Below are 27,508 nucleotides of genomic sequence, written 5' to 3' on the forward strand. Positions count from 1 at the left end.
AATAAAATGGATCCAGGACTTAACGCTTCTTTACAAAAATATAAATGAAGTGCATAAATAAAATAACTTGGGGGAGTACTTAGTATGTAAGTTATCAATGGCACCCCGCAGGGTTTTGCCTTGGGACCAATAGAGCTTTCTCTCCCCCCCATCATTCCTCGCAACTGACACTCCTCCGTGCAGTCGCAGGGAATCAACAGCTTCTTTCACACTGAGGATGAGGATGATGCCACACATGTAGAAGAGCATCATAGTACCGCGCTCACGAAAGAGATCTTCTGTCTGTGGATTCCGTGGTGCGAATAGTTGTGAATGAAAGACGTGAAGACAACCATACCAAGAGGCGCTGGGCATTTTTCCCAGGCTGTAATTCTCGAGGCGTGAATTCGCTCCTCTAGTCTCTGTATGCTGAGATTTAATGAGACTTTCTGTCCCGGTGACATATAGACAAAACACTATTCATGTTGCAACCTCAAGCTTCATGACAATGGATTATTCGCTGTTATTATACAGCCTTTGGGTTCCCGTTATTCTCGCTGTTGAGGGTAAGTGTGAACGCTCTTTGTTACGGGGCTACTCGGATTCGGAGCTGCTGTTATGGTCATCGATTGGCTATTCCTTTTATGAAATAAATAAATACAGAATATGTAATTACAAAAAACTGTACTGAACTGAGCTTGTGATTTAGGTTACCTACCGCGCGGACTGTTCGGGCTCGAAAACTTCGCGTTCGACGAAAACTTAAATGTCTTGGTGCGGTTTTGCCTTTTATTCTCCGGGCACGGATGCAGCTGAATAATGTGCAATATTTTAGCGCGTTTAATGTGAATAAATGAAAGGAGAGACGAGATCACGTCCGTTTAGGTGTAGCCTTTCATAGCAGGGCTTAATGTGTCAGTTTCTGAATCATCATTAAATTAATTTACCATTATTCTGAAAAATTCTGATATCCAAAGCTCTGCTTCTGAGAAATGTTTTATTCCGTGTGGAATTCTATGTCTGAAGCTTTACAGAGAACAGTAAGATGTTTGTGTTATGGCATGTCCATGACCATGTATTGATACAGACGATGCTGTTTGTCCACATGCTCCGTGCCTTTGTTATTATAACAAACCATAAATCCACAGATTAAATCAATTCTATAAGCTAGTAATCTTTGTGTTAAATGTTAAATGTTCTTTTCACATCAAAGCATCTTTTTAATCTGCTTGGAAGTGTTGAGTCTTGTGAGGTTATGATCTGCTTTGATCATTGCTGTATTAAAAATCTCATGTAGTTGTTAAATTTTCAGATGTGCTTTGTGCTGCTTGTGACACATGGTTTAGGACTGCTGAAAGCCCCCTGTTGCTCTTGTGTGACACATTTCACCCTAAAGGCTTTTACCCAGTTAGTGATGATAGCAGCATCACTTCAGTGTAATTGCCACACATGTTAATTGGCTTGCATGATCACAGCTGTTCAAAGGACTATACTAGGTGAGAAAAGGGAGTCGCTTCAAAGTAACAATGCATTTTGAAATTAAATTCAAGTCAGTTGCTATTTTGAAAACAGTGATGAGGTGAAACGTGCCAACATTGAGCCTAGGTGTGGTTTCGGAAAAGCTATTGATACCTTTGAGGTTTGTTGACTTCACATTACATTCTTATCGAGGAATCTTATGAATAGGTTAGTCTCCCCATTCTAGCCCTCAAGCCCAAATGTAATTTAAAATGTATAAAAAATATAAAGATTTGTACAAATCTATTTATATATGCATATAATTAGTCTCACTATCTCCTTGTAATTGAATGCTTGATTATTATTTATTTCAAATTCAAAACAAATTGCTGCTTGGCAAAGATAAGACTGTTCCTTGTTACAAAATTACAGTCTCAAGGCAGGATTTTGTTACATATTTTTAGCGCAGATACATGCATAGCTGGCATCATTATGCACCTTGGTCATGTCCCAACAATCCTTAACTACAGTGGAGCCAGATACTCCTTCACCTTGGCCTTGACTACCTCGATTCTTCATCAGTTTCAGCGTCAGGATCTCAATCGATAGTGTGTGTGTGTGTGAGAGAGAGAGAGAGTAGGTGTTTGACTCATAGGCCTAGTTTCCGAGCAGGTTTCTTAACAGACTACATTAGTTACACTTCCAATGGAGGTCAAGTGAGCCAGGCACCTCATGACAAGAGGAAAAGTGTAAAGCTGCATCGAAGGTCCCCTGTGTCAATTCAGTCCATCTGTCAAGCCTTCCAGGCACTATGGCGTATACATATAAATAAAAAAAAATTAAAAAAGTATTTTAGCCCTGTTATTGGTTGTCATAACTGTGGATTGAAGTAGGGTGATTGCTTGTCTGTTACATTGTTATTACAAGATAATAACACTTAAATATTTACATGCACAGCTACATTTATTTTTTTGCATTTCACTGCACTGCTTTCCCATTGTTTTTCAATGCTAAATGAATGTTTGACTGTTGTGTTAACATCTTGCATCTTTTGCAGCATGGTTATAAAAAGGCTTCAACTTGTATTAAAAAATGTAACTTTTGAAAAACGCATCTTTATACTTTGCACTTTTTTCCATTCCACTGCACTGGATCTCACATTTTTAAATGCAAAAACTCTGTGTGAATGGCCCCTTAATCTGACCGTCCAAGAATATATTGCACAATGCGTATAGAAATAATTTATATGGACGAGTAACATATCTTGCTTGTGTTGTGTCTGCTGCACATCACTTTTGTATACGCACAATGTTAAGTCCAATTTTAGTCCGACTGAAATGTACACATTCTCGGCGATGCAGAGGTATAATCGCATATTATCGATTTTGCAAAAACGGGATTTGTGTGATTTCAGTCAGACTAAAGGCTCATTCATACCAAGAACAGTAAAAAAATTTTTATCAATATCATTCCTCTGTGACATTACCTTTATAGTTGTGTTGTGATGTGTACTTCGCCTAATGGTAACACTTTATTTTACAGTTCCATAGTTACCCTTTACTACATGTACTTATTGTAGTAATAACAGTAAATTATGCATAATTACAAGTAAATAACCCTAACCCTAACTATAACTCTATAGTAAGTACATGTAGTTAATTAATACTTATTTGAGTAATTACAATGTAACTACTGCACTGTAAAATAAAGTGTAACCCACCTATTCTCATAGCATTAAATAGTTATTACAACATTATGGTTTATCGTCCTTGGTATGAACAGGACTTATTTCTGACTGAAATAAATTTTTTAAAGTGCATGTTAATATACTTCTTGTATTCCTCCCATAAACACTGCAAAACATGCATTTAATGGTTGTTTAGTAGTTTTACATTCTGAAAGTCTAGTAGAGTTACAAAAGATTTTAAAGAATAATGAGCTGTTTTGTATATCTGCTGACTGTACAATGCAAAGTTTCAAAGAACATCCTGTACACTCATTTGTGTGAAATAGACTGCGATAAGCTGCTTTGAAATGATGAAAATCCACGATGCAGCCAAATGCACAGATGCAAAGAGCCTTAAGGAAAGACTGAATGTGATCATAAGGAACTGATCAAAGCATCAAAAGATCGGCCCCCAATTTTATGAATATTTCACACAGCGAAATGCCCTTACAGCCATTTCATCACACAATTAACTCTCTCTGTGATTTACAGCACTATTAAAGCGAGGTGTACAATCCACATAAACACCATGTGTACGTTTGCCAGCATGCATCGCATACACATATTTACCGGGGCCTTAATCAGCTAAGTTGATGTTCTGCTCTAAATATTCCGTGGATTTGCTCGCAGATGTGCGCGTGTCACATTAATTTGAAGCGAGCGCTAGGCTTCATCGAACGCCGACTTACAAAGTGAATAAAACATTCGAATGTGCAGTTAATTTGCGGAAGCTGGCTCATGCAGTTTTGCTCCACTGATCGGAGTGTATTTAGAGAACAGTGAGCGCCTGGGATGCAGAATGTCACTGTGCTGCGAGCATCCCTGCGGTACGCAACAGGATCTGTTCTCAGATCAGCCACAGGCCAGAGCTGGAGTGGGTAGATAAATGCGGATCGCGTTATTAGTGTGTGGAGTGAAAACAGTGATTAGGCCTTCCACAGACTATGTAGGGAATTCAAATGAGTGAAGTGCTTTGAGATGTAGCCGGTTAAATTACAGTTTTTCGCACGTTGATGCTCTGTTGTGTTTGGAATCGAAGCTGCTGTTGTCGGAGCCTCATTGATTGCCTGTTTTGCAGAGACTCTTATGGACAGCAGGTGGGCAACTACAGAGTTGGCGTGGACCACCTATCCAGAAAGCGGGGTGAGTGTTGTAGCGTTTTCCTGTCTGTAACTGTCCATAAGGATGGATATTAATCAACACATGCATTGATCTTAATCAACAAGACGAATGAAAAGAGGCCATTAACAAGAATAATCACTCTCAACCTCTCTGTTTGCAAGAATGTACTAGAGGCTCACAGCAGCAGTTTATTTTACACATGTGACTTGTGAAGAAATTAAGCACAGCGATTCTGACCTTAAGCCTGACACCCCCCACCCAAATCCACTCGCTCCCGTAGTATGATTTGTCTTTGGAATGTGCATGCGAAGTCAGTCAATGGAAATGATGGGTTGCCATGGCAACAATCTTAAGCAGCTCAGCCCTTTCCGCAGGCTTGTGCTCGATGTCTGGCATCTCAAAAGGCATGCATCATCATAAGTAATGTGTTCCTTCACACCTGGAGATAAACACATGCTACCACTCGCTGCGATGCCTCTTAATTGTGTTGTGAGAAGTTCAGGGAACCCGAATGTCACATTTGAGAAAGCATTTCTATTTACCCTAACCACCGACATGAATTTAATTGAGCATTTGAGTCGTTCATTATTCCTGCTTCCATTTAGTGCTGCTTTGGGGCACAACTTAAAGTATCGTCTTAGTAACGATCAGTAGATTTTATGATTTCTGTGTTTTGTGTGTCATTGTGTCCTAATCAGACATGATGTAACACTTGAACGCCAAAATGGCACACGATTTCACAGCCAACCTGAAAATATTATGTTTAATATATGGTTCAATAATGAAGATTGTGAAGATTTTATGCCATTTTATGCCATTTTCAAGAAAAGTTTCCATTTAATGACTCTAAAATTGCCATTTGCTTCATTACATATGCATTTTTGGGGGGAGTTGCACCACATGACATTTACAACCTGAACCTTGACTTAAAAAGGCCAAATTATCTGATATTTCAAGAGACTTATTGATCTTGACAAATATTCAAGAGTGTCCTCTCTTTTTCCCCTGCATATTTATGCTTGTTGCACCGCATGACATTTTTTTTCTTTATATCAAAAAGCAGTGAAACAGGATTTTTTTTTCCCTAAAAAATAATAATACAAGATTATGCCAAATAGGATATCAGGACAGTTGTTTTATCCTGACATTTCTGAAAAAAATATCAAAATTATTTTTAAAAATGACAACATGGTTATTATAAAAAGGTATATTTAAGTCATGAACTGCATTGATTTTTTGTATAAATTTATTGCTCCACATGAAGAAAAACATAAATTGAAACCAAGCAATTGACTGTCCTGTCATAGCTGATTGGGGTTAATATTGAAGATTTTTATCAATGTATCTTTATTACATTGCGCCTGGTCAGGACACTATGTTACATTCAATAGAAACTATATACAAAGAATGGTTTCTCTATAAAGAGTGAAGAAGGTCACAAGTTATACCCTCACTGGGTTCCATGTTTTGCTTGTTTCTTTGGAAGGAAGCAACACAGCAAGACCTTAAATGATAAAGTATACTTCAGGGATACAGTTACATTTCAAGAAAGTCAGTGACAGTATTTTATGCCCTTCTCAGTGGGAGGAAGTGAGTGGATATGATGACCACTTGAGCCCCATCAGGACATACCAGGTCTGTAACGTACTAGAGCCCAATCAGAACAACTGGCTTCGGACAGATTTCATCCCCCGTCGAGGAGTCCTTCGAGTCTACGTGGAGCTCAAGTTCTCTGTGCGGGACTGTGGCAGTATTCCCAATATTCCCGGTTCCTGTAAGGAGACATTTAATCTGTTCTACTATGAATCCGATGGAGACATGGCCACAGCAAGCAGCCCACCTTGGAGGGAGAATCCCTATGTGAAGGTGAGCCAGAATGATGGTTTCTTTTAATTTAAGACTTTGCATAACGATAAGCTTCATACACAATGTTTTGGTGAATAGTGGTATTTTCACTATTTACTTGGGAATATAACACATATTTAAAGGGATAGTTTGGCAGAAAACAAAAAAAAATCTATCATTTACTCACCCTCCCGTCATGGTCACCGTGATTTTGCCAAGTAAGACATGTTCCTGGATCAACATATTTTGTTGATCCTGGAACAACATTCCAAAATTCGAAAATTTTGTCCTAACCTTTTCCCAACCTCTAAACCTAACTCTACCCATAACTTATCCCTAAAATCAGAGGGAAATGATAGTTGAATAACACTGTTGTGGAAGCACCTAACCCAAGTTATAAGCCTAAACTGGTAAATGGTAAACTTGTCCCTCAAAAATCTGATTGGTTGATTGGAATGTTGTTCCAGGATCAACAAAGATGTTGATCCAGGAACATGTTGTACTTGGTGAAATCAGGTTCACCCTCATGTCATACCAAACCTGTTTGTCTTTCTGTCTTCTGTGAAACACTAAAGAATATATTATGTCAGTGTCCATTTTATGAATATCAGTGGAGTCCAATATTATTTTTTGTGCTCTGCAAAAGAAAGTAAGTCATACAAGTTTAAGGTGTGGTCACGTTTACCATTGTTCAGCAAATTTTCACAGGAGAAATCCTGTAATTTCAATAGACAATCACACAATTGGGAATTTTGTGAGACGGCGAAATATTTTACACAGATTGACCGCACCTTGATTGTGACCGCACCTTTCGTAAGTAAACGATGACAGAATATTTGGGTGCCTTCCAAATGTGATTGGACACAAACGTCCAACTGAATGTCTTTACCTAATCTGTCTTTTGTCCCAGGTGGACACCATTGCCCCCGACGAGAGCTTCTCTTTGCTGGAATCGGGAATCGTCAACACCAAAGTACGGAGCTTCGGTCCTCTTTCCAAAGCTGGTTTTTACCTGGCCTTCCAGGACCTGGGCGCCTGCATGTCCCTCATCTCGGCCAGGGTCTTCTTTAAAAAGTGCTCAACAACCATTGCCAACTTCGCTGTCTTCCCCGAGACGGCCACTGGTGCCGAGGCCACCTCTCTGGTCATCGCCGCCGGAGCCTGCGTGCCAAACGCCGCTGAGGAATCGGTCCCTCTAAAGCTGTACTGTAACGGAGATGGAGAATGGATGGTTCCTGTGGGAGCGTGCACCTGCATGCCGGGCTTTGAGCCGGCCAAGAAAGACACTCAGTGCCAGGGTAAGTGTTTGGCTTTTTAAATCTGAGTAAAGCGGATTCCGGTTAAAGCTTCTGAGTGTATGCTGGCAGATGCTACAATATGGATTAAAAATCACAGAAGCAATTCAAAGGTTACTTGCAGGTCAGAGAGGTTTTATTATCCTTTTTTATACAGTCATTGGCAATGCTAATTTTTTTTGCAAGATTTTTAACACACATACCTCGCATTTTTTTTCACCTAAAGTGATCTTTTCTTAAAGGATTAGTAACACTTCAGAATGAAAATTTCCTGATAATTTACTCACCCACATGTCATCCAAGATGTTCATGTCTGTCTTTCTTCAGTCGAAAAGAAATTACGTTTTTTGAGGAAAACATTCCAGGATTGTTCTCCATATAGTGGACTTTAACGGCTACCAATGGGTTGAAGGTCCAAACTGCAGTTTCAGTACAGCTTCAAAGGGCTCTACACGATCCCAGCTGAGGAATAAGGGTCTTATCTAGTGAAACAAACGGTCATTTTCTAAAAAAATTAAAAATTATATATGTTTTAACCACAAATGCTCGTCTTGCACTAGCTCTGTGATGTGCTGCGCATTACGTAATCACATTGGAAAGGTCACAAGTGACGTAGGCAGAAGTACCAAGCAAGTGTTTACAAACGATCGTGCAAAGACTAAGTGAAATGGTCAATGTCAGACGATTTTGAAGAAGAGGAGAAAATGAGATGGTGTTTCTGCCTACGTCACACGTGACCTTTCAAAGGTGATTACGTAATGCGTAGCGCATCACAGAGCTAGTGCAAGATGAGCATTTGTGGTTAAAAATTATATAATTTGACCAATGACCAATTATTTCACTAGGTAAGACCCTTAATCCTCATCTAGGATTGTGTGGAGAACTTTGAAGCTGCATTGAAACTACAATTTGGACTTTCAACCCTTTGGTAGCCATTGAAGTCCACTATATGGGGAAAATCCTGGAATGTTTTCCTCAAAAACCTTCTTTTTTTTTTTTTTTTTTTGACAGAAGAAAGAAAGACATAAACATCTTGGATGACATAGGGGTGAGTAAATTATCAGGTAATTCTAATTCTGAAGTGAACTAATCCTTTAATATTCGTAGATGATGTGAACAAATGATTTGATGATTTGAAGTAATTTCAGTGGTTTGTTATTTTTATATTAAAAATGAGTTTGCATTAATACCCTTAGTTTACATATGTGGCTCAATAAGGATCGTGTGACACTGACGACTGGAGTAATGGTTGCTGAAAATTCAGCTTTGACACCACATGAATATATTTCTTGTAGATTTTAGATTGAACAGTTCTTTTAAATTGTAATAATACTTCACAATATTACTGCCACAATATAAATGCAGAATTGATGAGCATAAGAGACTTCTTTTTTTAAAAAACGTTTAAAAATCTTACCGACCCCAAACCCAACAGTAGTGTATATTTTATAATTATAATACTCTTTTTTTTCAGTTGAGTACACCTTCAAATGCCCCCAAAAGAAAGTTTTGCAAATTTGTCTCGTAAGAACACAAAAGGGAACTTAAAACACACATTTACAATTTAAATCACGTATGATGAAAATTAATTTACTATTTTCCATTTAATAAAAGTAAATGGGAATTAATTTGTGAGTAGTCTCATTATATGCTATTATGAAACAATTATGGTGCTTTTTGGTGTCGTTTTGGACCTCCAAGCCCCTTATCCCTGAATAAGAGTAGCCAGTACATTCTCTATTTGTATTCAATAAAAATCCTATGTCTTTGACACAAGTAATGTTAAGACTATTCACTAATTGGATTCCTCTTTGCATTCTGGGGTAAAACTGCTAATAGGATTTTTAGGTGAATATGAAAAGGCCAGAATTTAGGAGCTGAACAAGGCTAGTATTGCCTGCCAGTCCAGAATCTGAAGTCTCGAGCAGCAAGAACAATGCGAGGATTCGGCCGTACTGATCCACAGTCTCTCCGCAGACCTTATCTGGGCTCAGTACAGAGGAGAGAGAGTCTCAGTAATGGGTGGAGGACTGCAGTGGTGTCATAGAACAAAGCTGCCAACAGCGCAGCCCACAGCTTCCATTGACACATCTGATAGGGTCCTAACAGAGCGATATACCAGAAACGGATGGTGCTGCAGAAGGCGAGACCAATTCTCCAATGCGAGTCTGGGAGAGTAATGGGGAAAATTAAAAGATAGACTACAGAGAGAGAGAGAGAGAGAGAGAAAGAAAGAGTGGGGGAGGAGAGAGGGAGCGCGAGCAAATGATGAGGTGGGCTCAGAGTAATAAAATGTGAATTGGACGGGCCTCCTGGACTGTTCTCTGGGAAGGAACTGGTGGATAGAGGGGAACTTCCTTTGAGATTGCCAGTATGTGGCGGCTCATTTGTTTCCATCTGGTTGTTCAAGGTTAAGAGCTTGCCTTAAAGGACTGATAAACGACTCTCCCGGGCCGCGCTATACAGCCGTGAGATGCGCCGTGGCCAATGGAGAGTGTGTCTAATTTCCTTTATCACCTTCCAGCATTAATCCGCACACACACAGAAGGGAAACAGCCAAGCTCAGTTAACATTTATCTGTCAGGTTCGGCATGTTCTCACTTTCTTTCTCTCTCTTTCTCTCAAAGCTCTTCCCGTCTAATTCTCGCACTTGGTCTGAATGCGGAACGCCACGCGTGTTAAGGTTGAGAGCAGGGGCCACTCGCTCGGATTTTCCACTGTCTTATTACACTAGCCGAGAAGCGATATGTGACATGGGAGGAATACTGAAGATGTTTTTTTCTGTATGTGCTATAATTCACCTGCGGTGTCACAAGCAGGAGACAATTCTCAGCATGGTCCCCATTAACTGCAGCGTTTTTGTGTGGAGATACGGGCGTGGTGGATTGTTTACTGGAAAAACAGAGCTTTGTGATAGCTGCAGATTCCTCAGCCAGACTTTTACATCAGCCATTTCCTTCTAAAAGAAACGGACTGACTTTAGTGCGTCATTATAGCGCACTTTGCCCTCGGCGGTGCAGTTAGCAAACTAACTTTATCTGAGCTTGGGTGATTTGTTATTATTATTATTATTATTATTATTATGGTTCGAACCGTATTCTGAAATGCGTAATTTTTGGAAAAATTTGTTTATGCCAGTGATTTCCAGCTGGTTCATGACCCAGATTTTATTTTGGATTTCAAGTAGCTACATGGTACTCTGTAAAAAGTGGTAAACTTGAAGGAATATTCCAGGTTTGATACAAGTTAAGCTCAACTGACAATATGTGTGGCATAATGTTGGTTACTACAAGAAATCATTTTCTAAATAAAAAAAAGGAAAAGTTTCTGTGGCGACACTTACAATGGAAGTAATTAGGGAGTGTAATTTGAGCTTGTAAAGTTGTTCTTGTTATTTTTTATGGTTGTTTAGGTTTTAGGCGTCACATCGTCGTGGCATTGAAGTTACAGTGAGGCACTTACAATGGAAGTGAATGGAGCCCATTTTTTGGAGGATTCAAATGCAGAAATGTGAAGCTTACGATATGAAAACACTTACATTAGTGATTCTAGTCAAACTAGAGTGTTTATTTGAGCTGTAAAGTTGTTCTTTTAATTTGTATGGTTGTATGTTTTAAGGTTTTAGGCATTTAGTTGTCTTGACAATGAAGTTACAGTACCTACAATGGAAGTGAATGGGGCCGTTTTTGCAGGATTTAAAAGGAGAAATGTAAAGCTTATAATATGAAATCATTAATTCTGTTAAAACTTTAGTTTTATTTGAAGTGTACAGTTGTTCTTGTTATTTATACAGGTTATTTTTAGAGTCTTAGGCGTCATTGCAATAAAATAAACTGGCTATATCTAAGAAAGGTTAGTGATATTTCACACTAAAATCATGATTAACAAACAGATTGTAATTTTTTACAAAGAAAAGTAGAGACAAATAAATGTTGTGGTAACCAGCATTATGCCACATATGTTGTGGATTTAACTTGTATTTAATCTGGAATGGTCTGTTAATGAGCTAAATGTGTTTAGGCTGACTCAGTGATGTTACTTTTTTTTCTTTTTTGGACAAAAAAAACCCCATCCAGTTTGGAAGCAAATGTTTAAGGTTAACCTGTTAACAAAATTAATATGTATTTCACTTTGCATAGTATTTTTGCAGTTCATTTTTGAAAATGACATAATGTAACACCTTTTTTCTTCCTTTAGCGTGCACCCCAGGGACTTTCAAATCCAAACAGGGCGAGGGTTCTTGTACTCCGTGCCCTTCCAACAGCCGGGCCAGCTCTAGGGCATCCAGCGTGTGCCCTTGTCAAAACGGTTACTACCGCGCTGACAGCGACCCCCCTGACACGGCCTGCACTAGTAAGTGTTGATCATCAGTGGCACTTGTTAAATTAAGATAGCTCCCACATTGTGTTAATTGTATGTTGAAAAGGTCTGCTCTGTGCATTCGCCCCGTTTGATGTGTTCTAATGACACGGAAAAATGTGTTGATAAAAAGGTCATGATCGCTAATGTAAGCCCGTCGGTTCTCAGCATCTAGCGCATAAAGTGTGCGATTATAACTAGTTAGCTTCAGCGCTCTTGAGTCTTGACACATGGATTTAATTGGAAATATCACATAAATTCACACATTGATGCAATGTGTTGCAAAAGCCCCCGGTTGGAAAGCTTTTTTGCAGTGGAGGCCTTTTGAAACATTTTCAGGAAGCCTGAATGTTGTTTCTAATTTATATATTTTCTTAAAAAAAAAAACTAAACTGTGCTGAAGGTATGCAAAATAAGAACTTTTTTTTCAATAATTGTTACCAAAGCTTCCAGTTCCTTAGGCAGTTGTGCTTTGAAAATCCAGCTTCTGGATTTAATTAGTTTACATCATGATTCACTGAGCAAGATTCATTGGTTATAGATTTGACCCTGACAATTTAACTATAATGTGCACTGTATATCCTAGTTAGATATTTTTGGAACAAATATGCAAAGATAATTAGATCATTTAATTGGCTGTCTAACTTTAAGCATCCTGATTTTTTTTAATTAGTGTTGGATTACAGTGTAACAATCTACAAAACTAAGGTGTTTTTATTCCTGATTAAACATATGCTGTAGGATATGTGCAGAAAATGTTTTGCTCCAAGATATCATGTTCAGTGCTTCACTCGTTGTGTCTTCTGGTTTGTATTCCCACAACATGAAGATAAGATCTTATGGATTTATGAATGAACCGCTCGTTTTAAAATCTTCCTGGTCTACTGACGTTTGTTATGACATCTGCATCAAACGTAACAATGGTCTTTCGTTAACTCTACAATAAGTAAATTCACTTCATCAGCTAATTACTCTTTGATAGTAATGCCTTAGAAATATACAGAGCTACCACAATTCTAAAGATGACTGCATGCTTGTTTCTCTGACGCATGAGGTCTGTAAAACTTTACCGTTCTTTTCCTAGCTGTTCCCTCGGCTCCTTTAAACGTGATCTCCAGTGTGAACGAGACTTCGGTGTCACTAGAGTGGTCCGAGCCACGGGATTTAGGCGGGCGAGGGGACGTGGTGTATAATGTGGTGTGTAAAAAGTGCCTGCACGATGGCGGGTCCTGTGCACGGTGTGACGATAACGTGGAGGTGTCGCCACGGCGACTGGGTCTGGCCGAGAGGCAGGCGGCAGTGAGGAATCTACAGGCACACACCCATTACAGCTTCGAGATCCAGGCTGTCAACGGGGTGTCCCCCAAGAGTCCAGCCTCCCCGCAATATGCCACTGTCAATATCACCACCAATCAAGCAGGTGAGAGATTCATTTTCTATTGTCTAATAAACCAGTAAACCACAGGAGACTGTGCTTATTCTCCCCAATCAGGTAAAATCACAGTAAAGCACAGCCTCAAGTAAAAGCTTATTGCTTTTATTTAATGGTGGCACATGGGTCAATGACAAATAACAGCATCTACAATAAAGAAAAGGATAAATCTTTTATACATTTAAAACACATGTGCAAGTTCTAAGAAATGTACTCTTTGGGTGTTGGTTTTGAAAAACTATACATATGGGGTTTTTCACAATGTTCAAGAAAAATGTAAATTTAATGACTCCTAAAATGGGGTGAAAAGTAAACATTTAAAACATGGAAAACATGGAAACATGGTATTCGGAATACAAATTAAAATATTTTTGATGAAATCCGAGAGGTATATGACTCGTCCATAGACAGCAATATTATTAAAGATGCAATATGTAATAATTTTGCAATAAAATATCCAAAAACAACTAGGCCAGTGTTATATATTTTGTTCAGTTGAGTACTTACAATATCTCACTATTTGTAAATCGTGAGAAAATTGCAATTTTAACCAAGGCTCCAGGACGTGTGAGGAGTCACCTGTCAATTGCGTCGACCCTCAGTTTCCGGTTTTATTGTAGAAACCATGGAAACACCAAATTTTTTAACAGACACAGTTGTTGTGTAAGGGAACATCTGTTTTGATATATTTATGGACAGAAAACTAATTATTGTTATATAGCTCAACATTTTTAGTATTACTGTTTATGCTAAATCTAATTTTCTTGATTTTTTGCGAGTACCATGCTCTACCATGCCTCAGAGATAAAAAAAAAAAAAAATATTTAGTAGCTAACATAGCATAATCAGATGCAGCTTTATTTTTAGTAACAGTAATTCAGCATTTTCTCCATCATACAATAAGTTTTAAAATTAATTGCATGCCATTTATCAACACAAGCCATCCAGCATTTAATGTGATATTCAAAAATCGATCTAGTTTGCTGCAGTGTGCAACAGTGTCTCACAGCAGCCTTCGAGCAAACATAACATGTTCAATACACTCAAATGCATCTAATATGATAAACAAAGCTGCGTTACCTCATACTCATGATCGGAAAAGCGGAAGCGGCGCCGGCGATTGTGGCATTATAAAAGTTCTACTGCTCGTGAGGCGTGTGTTGTGCAATCGCTCCAACGGCCTCGTTCAGCTCCCACAACACTCGCTCCTGCTCTGCTTCATACTACAATAATGTTAATAATTTCATCCATGAACATGCTTTCTCCCTGAGTCCTATCTAAATTCTATTCCACTGTCCGTTGAGGTGAAGACCACATGTCCCAAGATTCCGCGCTCAAACTTGCCGTCATCAAGTTACGCCTTTGTTTTGAATAGGCCTCTAGCGACCTCTAGCAGACAGAAAATATTACATATTGCATCTTTAAAGGTACAATATGTAAAATTTTTGCAGTAAAATATCCAAAAACCACTAGGCTAGTGTTATATAGTTTGTCCAGCTGATTACTAACAATATCTCTAATGTTTTCAACTACTTGTAAATCATGAGAAAATTCCCATTCTAAACAGTGACACGGGGCAGTGCAGTCGCCTGTCAATTACGTCAGTTACGTTACCTTTGTTACCGCCTTTACTGAAGTAGAAACCACTTGACAACAGTGCCGTGGACAAATGTGGAAGTAGTGTCTAGCGTCCAGCAAACCACTAGCTTGCTTCAAGCAGTTCCTTATTTACTTCCTGCACGTTTTATGGTGGATTGTGTTACTTATTTATGGAACATAATTACTGTTTACCATCTGCCGCTGGTTCTGTCGACAAGGACAGCTCCCGTAAACTCATGACCGGAAAAGCGGAAGCGGCGCCGGCGACTGTGTCATAATAAAAGTCCCGCTGCTCGTGAGGCGTGTGTTGATCAATCGCTCCAGATCCTCGTTCAGCTCCCGCAACACTCGGTCCTGCTCTGCTTCATACTACAGCAACGTTAATAATTGCATCCACGAACATGAGTTCTTCCAGACTCCAACCATCCGTTGAGATGGAGACCACATGTCCCAAGTTTCCTCTCTAAAACTTGGCGTCATCAAACTACGCCTTTGTTTTGAATAGGCTTCTAGCGACCTCTAGCGGAAAAAAATATCACAAATTGTACCTTTAATACTTTCAAGGTCCAGAAAGGTACTAAAGACATCGTTAAAACAGTCGATGTGACTGCAGTGGTTCAACCTTAATTTTATAAAGCGACGAGAATACATTTTGTGCGCAAAAACAAAACAAAAATAACGACTTTATTCAACAATCTCTTCTCTTCTGTATCATTCTCATTTGATATTTACATCTAGCGCGTCCAGGTTCTACATCAGAATGCTGACTCATTGTTGGCCGGCTCCTGCGTCAGCATCACACGCATAGGTCGATTGTATTGATTACATTGCTGTTTATGGACGAGTCATATACATCTCGGATTTCATCAAAAATATCTTAATTTGTGTTCTGAAGATGAGGGTGAGTAATTAATGACAGAATTTTCATTTGTGGGTGACTAACCCTTTAAGAGACACTGCCTTAATCTGATGTTATTCTAATAAAGTTATTCAACTTTTCTCTCTCTCCATCTCTTAACACTTCCAGCTCCATCCGCGGTCCCCACCGTCCACTTAATGCGGGCCACAGCTGGCACTCTCAGCCTCTCCTGGCTGCCCCCAGAGCGGCCCAATGGCGTGATCCTGGATTATGAGATCAAGTACCAGGAGAGGGTGAGGAACTGCTGTGCATCTAAATCACCCCTGACTGAAGAACTCTTGAACCTGAGCCAGATGACATTACACCAGGCACCCAGCATGGGTTTAACTGGCGTGAGCTCAAAGTAACCCTGGCTCGACTTAAAGTGGAGTACAATGGAACAACAGATGGCCACTGGTCAAAACCCAATGGCTAATGCTAAAAAGAGCGGAGCTTAATTCGTCTATAGGATTTACTTGCGCCGCGTGTTTGGATCACAGTTTTAGCCCTGGAATGTCTTTTCAAATACTTTTGATCTGCTAATTGCAGTGAAAACTGTTAACTAAACATTCACTTTAAGCAATGAATGACTCGAGAGTCTAGTTTTGGCCGTTCAGTGTGTATGTTTTTCTTTTTCTCAGGGAGAGTCGTTCTCTCACACGGTCACCGCCCAGCACACCTCGGCCAAAGTGGAAGGTTTAAAAGCTGGCACGGTGTACGTTGTGCAGGTACGTGCTCGGACGGTTGCCGGGTATGGACGTTATAGCAACCCGGTGGACTTCAGTACAAGTCTGTATGGTAAGTACACAGACGTTTTATTTCTTTTGCATCTGTTGCAAAGATACTGAGTGGCCAAGTGCATTTTTATAGGAAAAACCATATAAACCTACCCATAGGAAAGGATCATCACAAATGAGATCTCTGTAATATCCGAATTGTTTCTCCTAGATAGCACTGAGCTTTAATCTCCTGCTTCTCAGGTATTTCTCCTGAGAAGAAGACCCTAGAAATGTTGCACGTGTCTTAAGTCAAATATTTCAATACGAACATTTCACATTAAATTCCTCCAAGCCTATATGATCTGAGCTTTGTCATCCATATTCATTTTTTAGTTCTGTACTCTTACCGTATGTCAACAGCTATGTCTGTTTTTATTGTTCCTGATGTATTTTAGAAGAAACATTCCTGATGTATTTTAGAAGAAACATTTCATATGAAGCTTTGCCTATTTTTCTATTATTGGTTTATGATTTATGGTAAATGCATTTAAATTCATCTGACAGATGACCCAGAGCGGTCAGTACAGGACCTGTTGCCACTCATTGTGGGCTCTGCCTCAGCTGGTTTTGTGGTCATCCTTGCCATGGTGGTCATCGCTGTTGTTTGCCTTAGGTAAGTTTTATCTATGAACACCCTTACATGACTTAGGGAAAGTGCTGTCATCATTTACTCATCCTCATGTTGTTCCAAACCTGTGTGACACCGATCAGGCATAACATTATGACCACTGACAGGTGAAGTGAATAACACTGATTATCTCTTCATCACGGCACGTCTTAGTGGGTGGGATATATTAGGCAGCAAGTGAACATTTTGTCCTCAAAATTGATGTGTTAGAAGCAGGAAAAACGGGCAAGCGTAAGGATTTGAGCGAGTTTGACAACGCCAAATTGTGATGGCCTAGGTCAGAGCATCTCCAAAACTGCAGCTCTTGTGGGGTGTTCCCGGTCTGTATCTATCAAAAGTGGTCCAAGGAAGGAACAGTGGTGAACCGGCGACAGGGTCGACAGGCTCATTGATGCTCATGGGGAACGAAGGCTGGCCTGTGTGGTCCGAACAGACGAGCTACTGTAGCTCAGAATGATCAAGAAGTTAATGCTGTTTCTGATAGAAAGGTGTCAGAATACACAGTGCATCCCAGTTTGTTGCGTATGGGGCTACATAGCCGCAGATCAGTCAGGGTGCCCATGCTGACCCATGTCCACCGCTGAAAGCACCAACAGTGGGCACGTGAGCATCAGAACTGGACCACGGAGCAATGGAAGAAGGTGGCCTGGTCTGATGAATTACATTTTTTTTTTTTTACATCATGTTGATGGTCGGGTGCATGTGCATTGCTTACCAAGGGAACACTTGGCATCAGGATGCACTATGGGAAGAAAGCAAGCTGGCGGAGGCAGTGTGATGCTTTGGGCAATGTTTTGCTGGGAAACCTTGGGTCCTGCCATCCATATGGATGTTACTTTGACATGTACCACCTACCTAAAGGTGATGATACACGGGGCAACTTTTTGAGCAATGTTGCTGAGCAATGTTGCCTTCAACGGGCAACCTGATGAGACACAGGGCAACTAATTAGGGCAACAGACAGTTGGCAGCAACTTATCAGAGAGGAGCAAATCGATTGCCAACTCAATAAATACTTTATTATAAACACTTGTTAGGCACTTTATTTCAACTTTTCAAATATTTTCTTCATTTTTATTAAAAATAAATGCCTTTGCGATCTGATTTGTGACAGGAAAAGGGAGAAGAGCGAGTTCGGCAAAAGGCGGATTCGAACCTGCGTCGATCGCATCAAAAGCTATTCTAATGTCAAACGCCCTACAGCCTACGCTACTACAGACAATGGAAAATTCCATCTTTTTAGTATTTAACTGAAATCCTTCAATAGCTTCATTACAGCATACACACATTACTTTCGGACAGTTGTTGGTATTTTAAGCAATATATGAGGTAAATTCCCTGTTTTGGGTTGACGCATGACAACTTACTAGCGTAAAAAGATAAAAGTTCACACTCCTTTTCTCCACTCCACTGCCGCTGAGAGGCCGCCATCTTGTTTGAATTTTTTCTGAAATCTCCGAACCGGTAACGTGATCGGCTGCTAACATTCTAATTGGAGGATCTCAAAAAATTGCCCACGACCGATCTAACGTATCCAGATATATATTTGTTGCTCATTCTCAGTGGGAAAGTGCCCAAGCAACGTTGCTCGGCAACATTGCCCGGCAACATTGCTCAAAAAGTTGCCCCGTGTATCATCACCCTAAGTGTTGTTGCAGACCATGTACACCCTTTCATGGAAACGGTATTCCCTGGTGGCTGTGGCCTCTTTCAGCAGGATAAAAAATCATTTTTGCCACAAAGCAAAAATGGTTCAGGAATGGTTTGAGGAACACAACGAGTTTGAGGTGTTGAATTGGCCTCCAAATTCCCTAGATCTCAATCCAATCGAGCATCTGTGAGATGCAATTGTGGATTTTTTCTTTTGATCTTGGAGAAAATGGGAATGCAAAATTTATATTTGCTGTCATCTCCAATTCTCCACTGTAGATGTTTACTCAAATATGATGACTTCCGCTCCTGAGAACTTTGGAAATGTGAAAAGAGTCCATTCCAGTAGGAATCCACACAATCGAGAATTTCGCATGAGGGCAAAAGATTTCCAACCGCAGATTTTACAACATATTCAAGTTGATTTGCTGCGTTGACCAACAGAAAGCTGCCTGGTTTGAAAGTGACTTCTGCTTCTTTTTTGCTTGTGAAATCTTCCCGAAATTTTGCTAATGTGACCACGCCTTTAGACCAGGAACTTGTGGTAAGATAGTAAGAAAGTAAACAGGGTGCATTTAAATATCATGTTGACTTAGAAAAGGGTTATTTGTATTGTTTATCATTTCAATGTCTCAGTACTTGTCAAACAAACTCAATAGCACAACAGCAAAATGAGATCAGATGGGCACTGCAAAACAGACCTCAAAGTGCGTCTGACTTCGGATATTTATGAGGCTCTCACAAGATGCTCATTTGAGGCCACTTCGCCCAGATCCGAGCGTAGACTGGGACGTTGCCAATCACTCCAGAGACGGCAGACTGCCACTGTGTCTATTTGACACATTCTTCTTGACTGTGACCGCCTTGTTGTGCCAAAGCGTCTCCTCCTCTCCGCTTCAAGCTCTTTCTTCTCTCTCATTCATGCCCTCTGTGCTAGTATCCTAATGTTTTCTTTGTGTGTGTGTGCGCTGAAGCGTCATTCTTTTCCTTCTGACATTTAAATTGGAGATGAGATGCTAATTAGCAGCAGGCGTCATTGTTAGCACAGGTCAAGAGACAAAAGGAATCCCACAGATGGTGAATTCCAATAGGCCCCTTTGCTCCCGTTCCCTTTCAAACATGCTACTTATGCAGAGTTAGTGAAACAAAGAGATCTTAATGAGAAGGCTGAGATTTAAATACACTGTTCACTGTCTTCAGACACTTGATACAGGCATGAACTGAGCACAGATTAGCATGTATGTTCTGGGCCTGGTTATTTGTTCCTCGCTTAAGGATTCAACCTATGATTTGGTCTTAATTGACTCACTGTTTTTAGAGTATAACCTACATTTTGGCTCATCTGAACCGTGTAATGGAGCAGTTCTGGTTAGAGGCGACGACAAGACAGTCTTGACGGTTGATCTTTCGCGCTGCTTGTTGTGGTGACCCGGCCTTTGAATTCTGCATGTACCTTATTGCAATTAGGTGCAAATGACGAGAAATGGCTCAAAAGGTCTAGATCAGGCCTGTGAATCATGAGGGAGTGAATCATCCTCATAAGTTTAGATTGATAAAAAATAGCTTTCTGTGCAATTTGAGGGATGATTGAAGCACATGAAATACCTAAAGCACTCAAATGTTCTCTTTCACAAGATGCCCCAGTTACATTTTTGTGTCTGTACTGTGTAAATCCAGTCTTAAACCAGACTCTCAGTGTGTGTATAATTTGGTTACAGACGACAGCGTACTGGATCTGAGCTGGAGTATACTGAAAAACTGCAGCAGTACGGTGAGTATAACTGCACCCTGTTGACCTAGTATATATATATATATACATATGCGCAATACATATTTATTGATGTGGCAAGAAAAATTATGTGAATATGATGCAATGATATAACATTAAAAAAATATATATTCATTATTTTAATTAAATTATAAAGATACCTATTGTAATTTTCACTGTAAAAAAAATGTTACATTTTTAAAACTGTAAAACATTTGTTAAATTATTTTTGTAGTAAACACATTGAATTTGATTATATTTTATTTGCATATTTTGCTTTTTGGTTTGTTTTTGTTATTGTCACAACGCACCTATCATATTAAAAGCAAAATGCAGATACAACAATAATTTAAAAAATACATTCTTCTTTACTTCTATTCGTTTTAGTATCACCAGGCGTAAAAGTTTACATTGACCCTTTTACATATGAGGACCCGAACGAGGCAGTTCATGAGTTTGCCAGAGAGATTGACATCTCATGTGTGAAGATAGAGGAAGTCATTGGAGCAGGTAAACCACATTCCTCAGTATTAAAACAAAACCAGGTCTTTCTGATAAATGGTCATTATGAAGAATGTCTGTTTCCCAGCATGCTTAGAATCAGTGGTTTTAAACTGGTTTTGCTTCTAGACCCAGATTTTACATTACCAAATTTATTTATCATACAAAAGTAACAAAAAGTCTTTAAAACCAAACATTGATATTTATGATTATTGCCATATACTGCATAGGTCCAGCAATATCAAAATGTTTTTGAAAGAAGACTGTTATGCTCATCAGTGCTGCATTGGTAAATAATAAGGGTAAAAATAGTAATATGCTGAAATATTGTTAACTCTAAGGTCTAATTTATGAATTTGCATGAAAATACTGTATAATTTGATTGGACATCCTTTTCTCCTCCCTTTTAATGAGCCTATTTATTGTCATAACTATGGAGGATTTGGTTGCATTTAATAATTTACATTAAGTATTTTTTCCCCTGCTGTCCTTAGTCCCTGTTTGAACAGATCTGCAACACACCAGTTGAGAATCACTGCCTTGGACAAAATATTTAAAGTTTTAAAATATTCATTTGTAACAATATCTATTATTTAAATAGCTTAAAGGTATAGTTCACCCAAAAATGAAAATTCTGTCATCATTTACTCACCCTCAAGTTGTTCCGACATTTTTCCTTTTTTTTTTTTTTTTTTTTTTTTATTCTGGAGAACACAAATATTTTGAAGAATGTGGGCAACCAAACAGTTTCACTGTTGTTAGTTTCACTCAATCCATCCTTGTTCACATTACTTAAAAAAATCATGTAACTAAATTAACTTAATTTAACTGAGTTGGTTCTACTAAAACTATGTTTATGTTCTACGATTTTCGTCAGCTTTACTTAAGTTTTTGTTCAGTCAACTTAACATCACTGAGTGAAACGCACAAATTAATGTTGACATAACTAACTGGGCAGTGGATCCGTAGTTTCCAGCATGCTTTGCAAGGGACTGTATTTGGAGAGTAGGGATTAAAGTGTTATTTTATGTTTTTCAGAAAAGGGATGATGTTGTTAGTTTATGTTAGTGTTTAATGTTCAGTTATGTTGGACATTTAGAATTTCTGTAATGTTTTTTTTTTTTATTATTATTTTGTGGTTACCATTATGTAGAAGAGTTAGGCTGTGAGCCTCATGTGCATGTTTATAGGATGGAATTTATGAGTGTTCACCTTATGTTGTAAATTTCTATAAATTTAACATAACATTATTAATTAAACTGCACATACAAATATTATGCAATAGTGACAATTTCAAATGATTTATATTTACTCAAAGAAATTTTGTCAGCTTCACTTAAATCTCTTTTGTTCTTCCAACTAAATTGTTATTTGTAAAAAAATACTCAATATAGTTGTGTGGAACCACTTGACACTGCTTTTTTAAGTAAATCCAATAAATAATATATATATATTTTTTTTTTGGAGTATACCATCAACTCCTGTGTTTAGCAGAAGAAAAAATTCTTACAGGTTTGGAACAACTTGATGGTGAGTAAATGATGACAGAATTTTCATTTTTGGGTGAACTATCCCTTTAAACCATTTTTATAATAAACCAAATTAATGGAAGATAACATATAGAGAGTTTATTATATTACTAACCATATGCATGCTGCTTGCTGCCTTTACCTATGTTTTTTTTTTTTTTTTTATTATTTGTTTATCCCTGTGCTTGTGCTTGGCCACTCTCCCTCTTTTATGATCTGAACCACTTCTCTCCACCTCATTTCAAACTTTCACATCCAGAGCCCAGGCCCAAAACTCCCACAACCCTTAAATTTCTCTCTCCTCCCTCTCCACAGCCTGTCCTTAAACTCCTCTCTCACCCTCTCTCTCCATCCGTCCCCTGCCTATTCAAACTCTAAACTGTTGCCATCCGCTCTTCTCTCCCTCTCTCTCTTTTGCACTTTCCTTGGTCTTTCAGTGGTATATCATTTCTTCCCTCGAATGATTTTTTTATCCTAAGCTCAAACCAATAATCCTCCCTCTCCCTCACACCCCCACCCCACTCCCTCTCTCCTCTTCCTCTCTTTTCCATTCATCCAGGAGAGTTCGGGGAGGTGTGTCGAGGCCGACTCAAACAGCCTGGCAGAAAGGAAGCAACCGTGGCCATCAAGACACTAAAGGCGGGCTACACAGAGTGCCAAAGGCGGGACTTTCTTAGCGAGGCCAGTATCATGGGCCAGTTTGACCATCCGAACGTCATCCACTTGGAAGGAGTTCTGACTAGGAGTTGCCCGGTGCTTATTGTCACAGAGTTCATGGAGAACGGAGCGCTCGACTCCTTCCTTAGAGTAAGAATGAGATCATATTTGATGCAAAACCATTTTACTGCATTAGCCTTACTTATTTAGTTTATATTAAAAGACATTCCTGGTATTATTGTGCGCGATTCCTCATCATCAGGAACTGAGCCCATGGGCATTATAGACATCATTAGTGTGGCCCGGCTAAATTACCCAGGTTAACGTGTTTCTAACCCTGTTAAATTTGCCCACTGGTACATTTCACAAAAATATATTAAATATATATATAGTTTTTTAAATGTTTCCATTATTTATAATAATAGATAACACACTCTCTTCTGGCGCTAATAAAATCCACTATCAAATATATACTACTTTAATAAGTAAAACTGAGTTCAAACGAAAGCAAACATATAGAATATGATTTCATTGACAAGAGGCCTTTACATCTCATTTTCAAATTAAACTGGTAATAATAGTAAATAAAATAAATTATAGAATTATAAATATAAAAGGGGTGGTTGATTATGATTTCACTTTTTTAACTTCAATTCGTGTGTAGTGTTGCTGTTTGAGCATAAACAACATCTGCAAAGTTACAATGCTCAAAATTCAATACAAAGGGAGATATTTTCTTTTAAAGGTGCCCTAGAATTAAAAATTGAATTTATCTTGGCATAGTTGAATAACTAGAGTTCAGTACATGGAAAAGACATACAGTGAGTCTTAAACACCATTGTTTCCTCCTTCTTATACAAATCTCATTTGTTTAAAAGACCTCAGAAGAACAGGCGAATACATAACACATAACACTCAACATAACACCGACTGTTACGTAACAGTCGGGATCATTTATATGTACGCCCCCAATATTTGCATATGCCAGCTCATGTTCAAGGCATTACACAAGGGCAGGACGGCTGGATGTGCACAGCAGAATCATCAGACTAGGTAAGCAAGCAAGAACAATAGCGAAAAATGGCAGATGGAGCGATAATAACTGACATTATCCATGATATCATGATATTTTTAGTGATAATTATAAATTGTCTTTCTAAATGTTTCGTTAGCATGTTGCTAATGTACTGTTAAATGTGGTTAAAGTTACCATCGTTTATTACTGTATTCACGGAGATAAGAGTCATCACTTGTAACACGGTTAGTAGTTGTGGGAAGAAGGAGGCGGGAACCGGCGAACGTTCAACAAAACTTTAATATAAAATAAACAAAGAACAAAACGAAAGTAATGCCGGCAGACCCTCGGGGACGTCTGCCGGCCACACAAACATAATAAAACATAAAATAAAGTCCAAGCCTGGTCCTCTCTCGTCCTTCAAGGCAAGCGCAACCTCCGGGGGCGGGAGCACGAGAATTTAAAAGGGCCGCAGCCTGAATTGGTGCATATTTAATGATGCCCCAAAATAGGCAGTTAAAAAAATGAATTAAAAATCTATGGGGTATTTTGAGCTGAAACTTCACAGACACATTCAGGGGACACCTTAGACTTATATTACATCTTTTGAAAACACGTTCTACAGCACCTTTAAAGAATCCACTGTTTAAGGACTACAACAAACGGCTGGTAGGGACTACAACTAGCTTCTTCCCGGGTTAGTGACATCAAAAACCCCAATATTTACATAAACCCTGCCCCCGAGAGTACAAAACAAAGGGGGCGAGACCATGTTGGGCTGCTTTAGAGAAGAGGAAGAGTTGTTGCCATGCCATTATTTCACGCCCGGACTTCTTTACAAACGATGGTCAATTTAACGCTGGATTTACACGGAAGAACATGATGGCACATGCAAGTCGATGAGTTGAATCAACTCCACAGCAGCTATATAAATTTATCCACTAACCATTCAGAAATGTCCAGATGCATTTGAAATGTTGTAACTTCTTCCTGAGTCTCTTCAATGTCTGACTCCAGTTTGAACAATATAAGGCTGACAAGCATCATTTTGGCTGCGTAAGATTCTCCAGCTTTGTTGCTGTTGAGCAACCGAAGTGCGAGCTGTTAAAGCTCTGTCGTCTTCTGGAAAGCAGCCCATAGAAGCAGCTCATTTGCATTTAAAGAGACACACAAAAACACTGTGTATTTGCTCATATCCAAATAGGGATATTTATAATAAAAGATGTGGGGTATTTTGAGCTGAAAGTTTAGACACATTCTGGGTACACCTGAGACTTATATTGCATCTTGTAAAGGGGGCATTATAGGTCCACTTTAATAAAATAAGCCATCTAAACATAATGTTGATTATTTAAGAAAAAAAAAGTTTCCAGCTCATTTGAACCATTTCTGGTTATGATCGTTTTGTTTGTTATGTCATTGAATTATAAAGAAATATAAAGAAAAAAAAAATGATTTTTTTTTTTTTTTTTTTTTTTACGTGTTCATTCTTTTTAGTGGATTCTGCTTTCCTGTACAGTAGAGCATGGTGCTAGCAATGCAAAAATGTATTGCGGGTCAAATTGATCCGCGACACAATACATCAATCAAACATATTAAATCAGTATTTATGCATCCTGTCTTGTGTTCATCTGGTGGAGGCTTGGAAACAATTGTGAAATCACTTTTTATCCCTAAATCTTTCCTTGTATGCTATTATTGCCATGAGTGACTCGAGAAAATACACTCTGAACGAACGATTGTGTCAGTTTTGAATGAAAAGCAAGTGGCCAGTGCTGTGCATAAAACATACAACTTTAGCTATGACATACAACTAAAAATCAAAACATTTATATAATAAATATAAATAAATAATAAGAATAAATCGATATAATGTAATGAATGTTGATCTCCCCAACCATCCCACGGACCATGTCTTTGAGACCCTGTTACACAAATTAAAAGCGTATAGTAAAGCACCCTGTTTATATGGCTAGCGATGCTGTGCGACAAACTAAAGCACTGCCATTAAAAGGAAAGAATATGTTGAGTCGTGTTGCATTGCTCACTTGCGGCCTAGATGTGGTGTTAAAATACATCAATCGCATATTAAATAAAGTGCCATTGCAATAAAAATTGCTGCAGTCCATACATTAAAAGAATGAAAGAAAAAGACCCAGCATTTGAAAAAAAAAAACAAGCTGGAAAGAACAAACGCAGCTTTTGGAAAAACTTCAGGGCTTTGCCTAGTCACACCCCTGGTGCTAAGAAGAAAGTTTGGCTTCATAATCTTTCATCAAAATGTAATAACTTGTTCAATCAATTCCCGATGGATAAAATCAAGTCCCATTGAATATTCTGTTTCAGTTTGAAAAACGTCACATTACTTTACAAAACTTCCCTTGCATAAATCTGCAGCCAGACTCTTGTCAGGAAGAACTTCTTTCGTGCTGACAGGGGAATTTGATAACCCCTCAGCATTAAACAGTTATTCATGGTTCTTCAGATAGAACCTCATTTGACCTTGTGTCAACATCTGGCTTTTCAAAATCTTTAAAACACCAAAGTAAACTAAAGTCTTTATGTAATCCTTCAGCTGAGTAACACTTGAGAAACAGTGTGAACTTCAGAACCTTAACCAACACACGCAGTCAATGCAAAACACTAAGAGCTTAGACATCCAGAGGTGGGATGGTTTTGCTCTGTCTGACCACCAGCCGATGACACAACTTAAAGCCCACCCAACCAGCCCCGCACCTCCCGGTATCTTCCTATGGCACAGCTTGTACTCGCACAAAGTCCAGCCAGGGACACAAGCACACTCATTTCCACGCATACACACAAACACGCTTCTAAAAATATCCATAGGAACAAGCTTTGGCATGATTCATCTTCAACTTTAGAAGAAGAAAAAAAGCATCCACATCAAAATCTTGTAGTTGAATGTTTATCGTCATTTGGAGCCAAACCAAGTGAGAATGCCTACAGACGTCCTTTTGCTTCGAGGCTTTACATGAACCATGTGCTATTTGTGAACAGTAGACTTGTGAAATTTCCTCTCAGAGGTTTCTTCAGCAGCAGAACTTGGGCTGAGGCATTAAAGTAGCATTACATTTTTACATTGGACATAAAGCCTCAATAAAGGATAAATTATTATTATTTTTTTTAACAAAAGTATATAGAGAGGGATGCTGTATTAAAAGAAAATGCAGTGAAACTAAAATTTGTGAAAAATTATTACTATTTAAAATAACCATTTTCTATTTGAATCTGTTTTCAAATGTAATTT

General features: G+C 38.8%; 1 protein-coding gene across 2 annotated transcripts in view; it reads left to right on the forward strand.

Moving 5' to 3' along the window:
- Positions 1–305: 305 nt before the first annotated feature.
- Positions 306–27,508, forward strand: part of ephb3a (eph receptor B3a) — a 49,245-nt gene continuing 22,042 nt past the window's right edge. For both annotated transcript variants that reach the window (XR_010891893.1, XM_067362379.1), the window contains exons 1-12: positions 306–545; positions 4,242–4,306; positions 5,867–6,151; positions 7,041–7,428; positions 11,623–11,778; positions 12,869–13,204; positions 15,843–15,967; positions 16,355–16,511; positions 16,997–17,105; positions 20,489–20,541; positions 20,926–21,048; positions 23,128–23,375. Coding sequence is in view for 1 of the 2 variants with exons in the window: in XM_067362379.1 (XP_067218480.1) it covers positions 419–545; positions 4,242–4,306; positions 5,867–6,151; positions 7,041–7,428; positions 11,623–11,778; positions 12,869–13,204; positions 15,843–15,967; positions 16,355–16,511; positions 16,997–17,105; positions 20,489–20,541; positions 20,926–21,048; positions 23,128–23,375 (2,172 nt within the window). In the remaining variant the exon portion in view is untranslated. The remainder of the gene's footprint in view (positions 546–4,241; positions 4,307–5,866; positions 6,152–7,040; positions 7,429–11,622; positions 11,779–12,868; positions 13,205–15,842; positions 15,968–16,354; positions 16,512–16,996; positions 17,106–20,488; positions 20,542–20,925; positions 21,049–23,127; positions 23,376–27,508) is intronic.

This window comes from Chanodichthys erythropterus, chromosome 16 (assembly GCF_024489055.1).
Source record: "Chanodichthys erythropterus isolate Z2021 chromosome 16, ASM2448905v1, whole genome shotgun sequence".
Taxonomy (NCBI): domain Eukaryota; kingdom Metazoa; phylum Chordata; class Actinopteri; order Cypriniformes; family Xenocyprididae; genus Chanodichthys; species Chanodichthys erythropterus.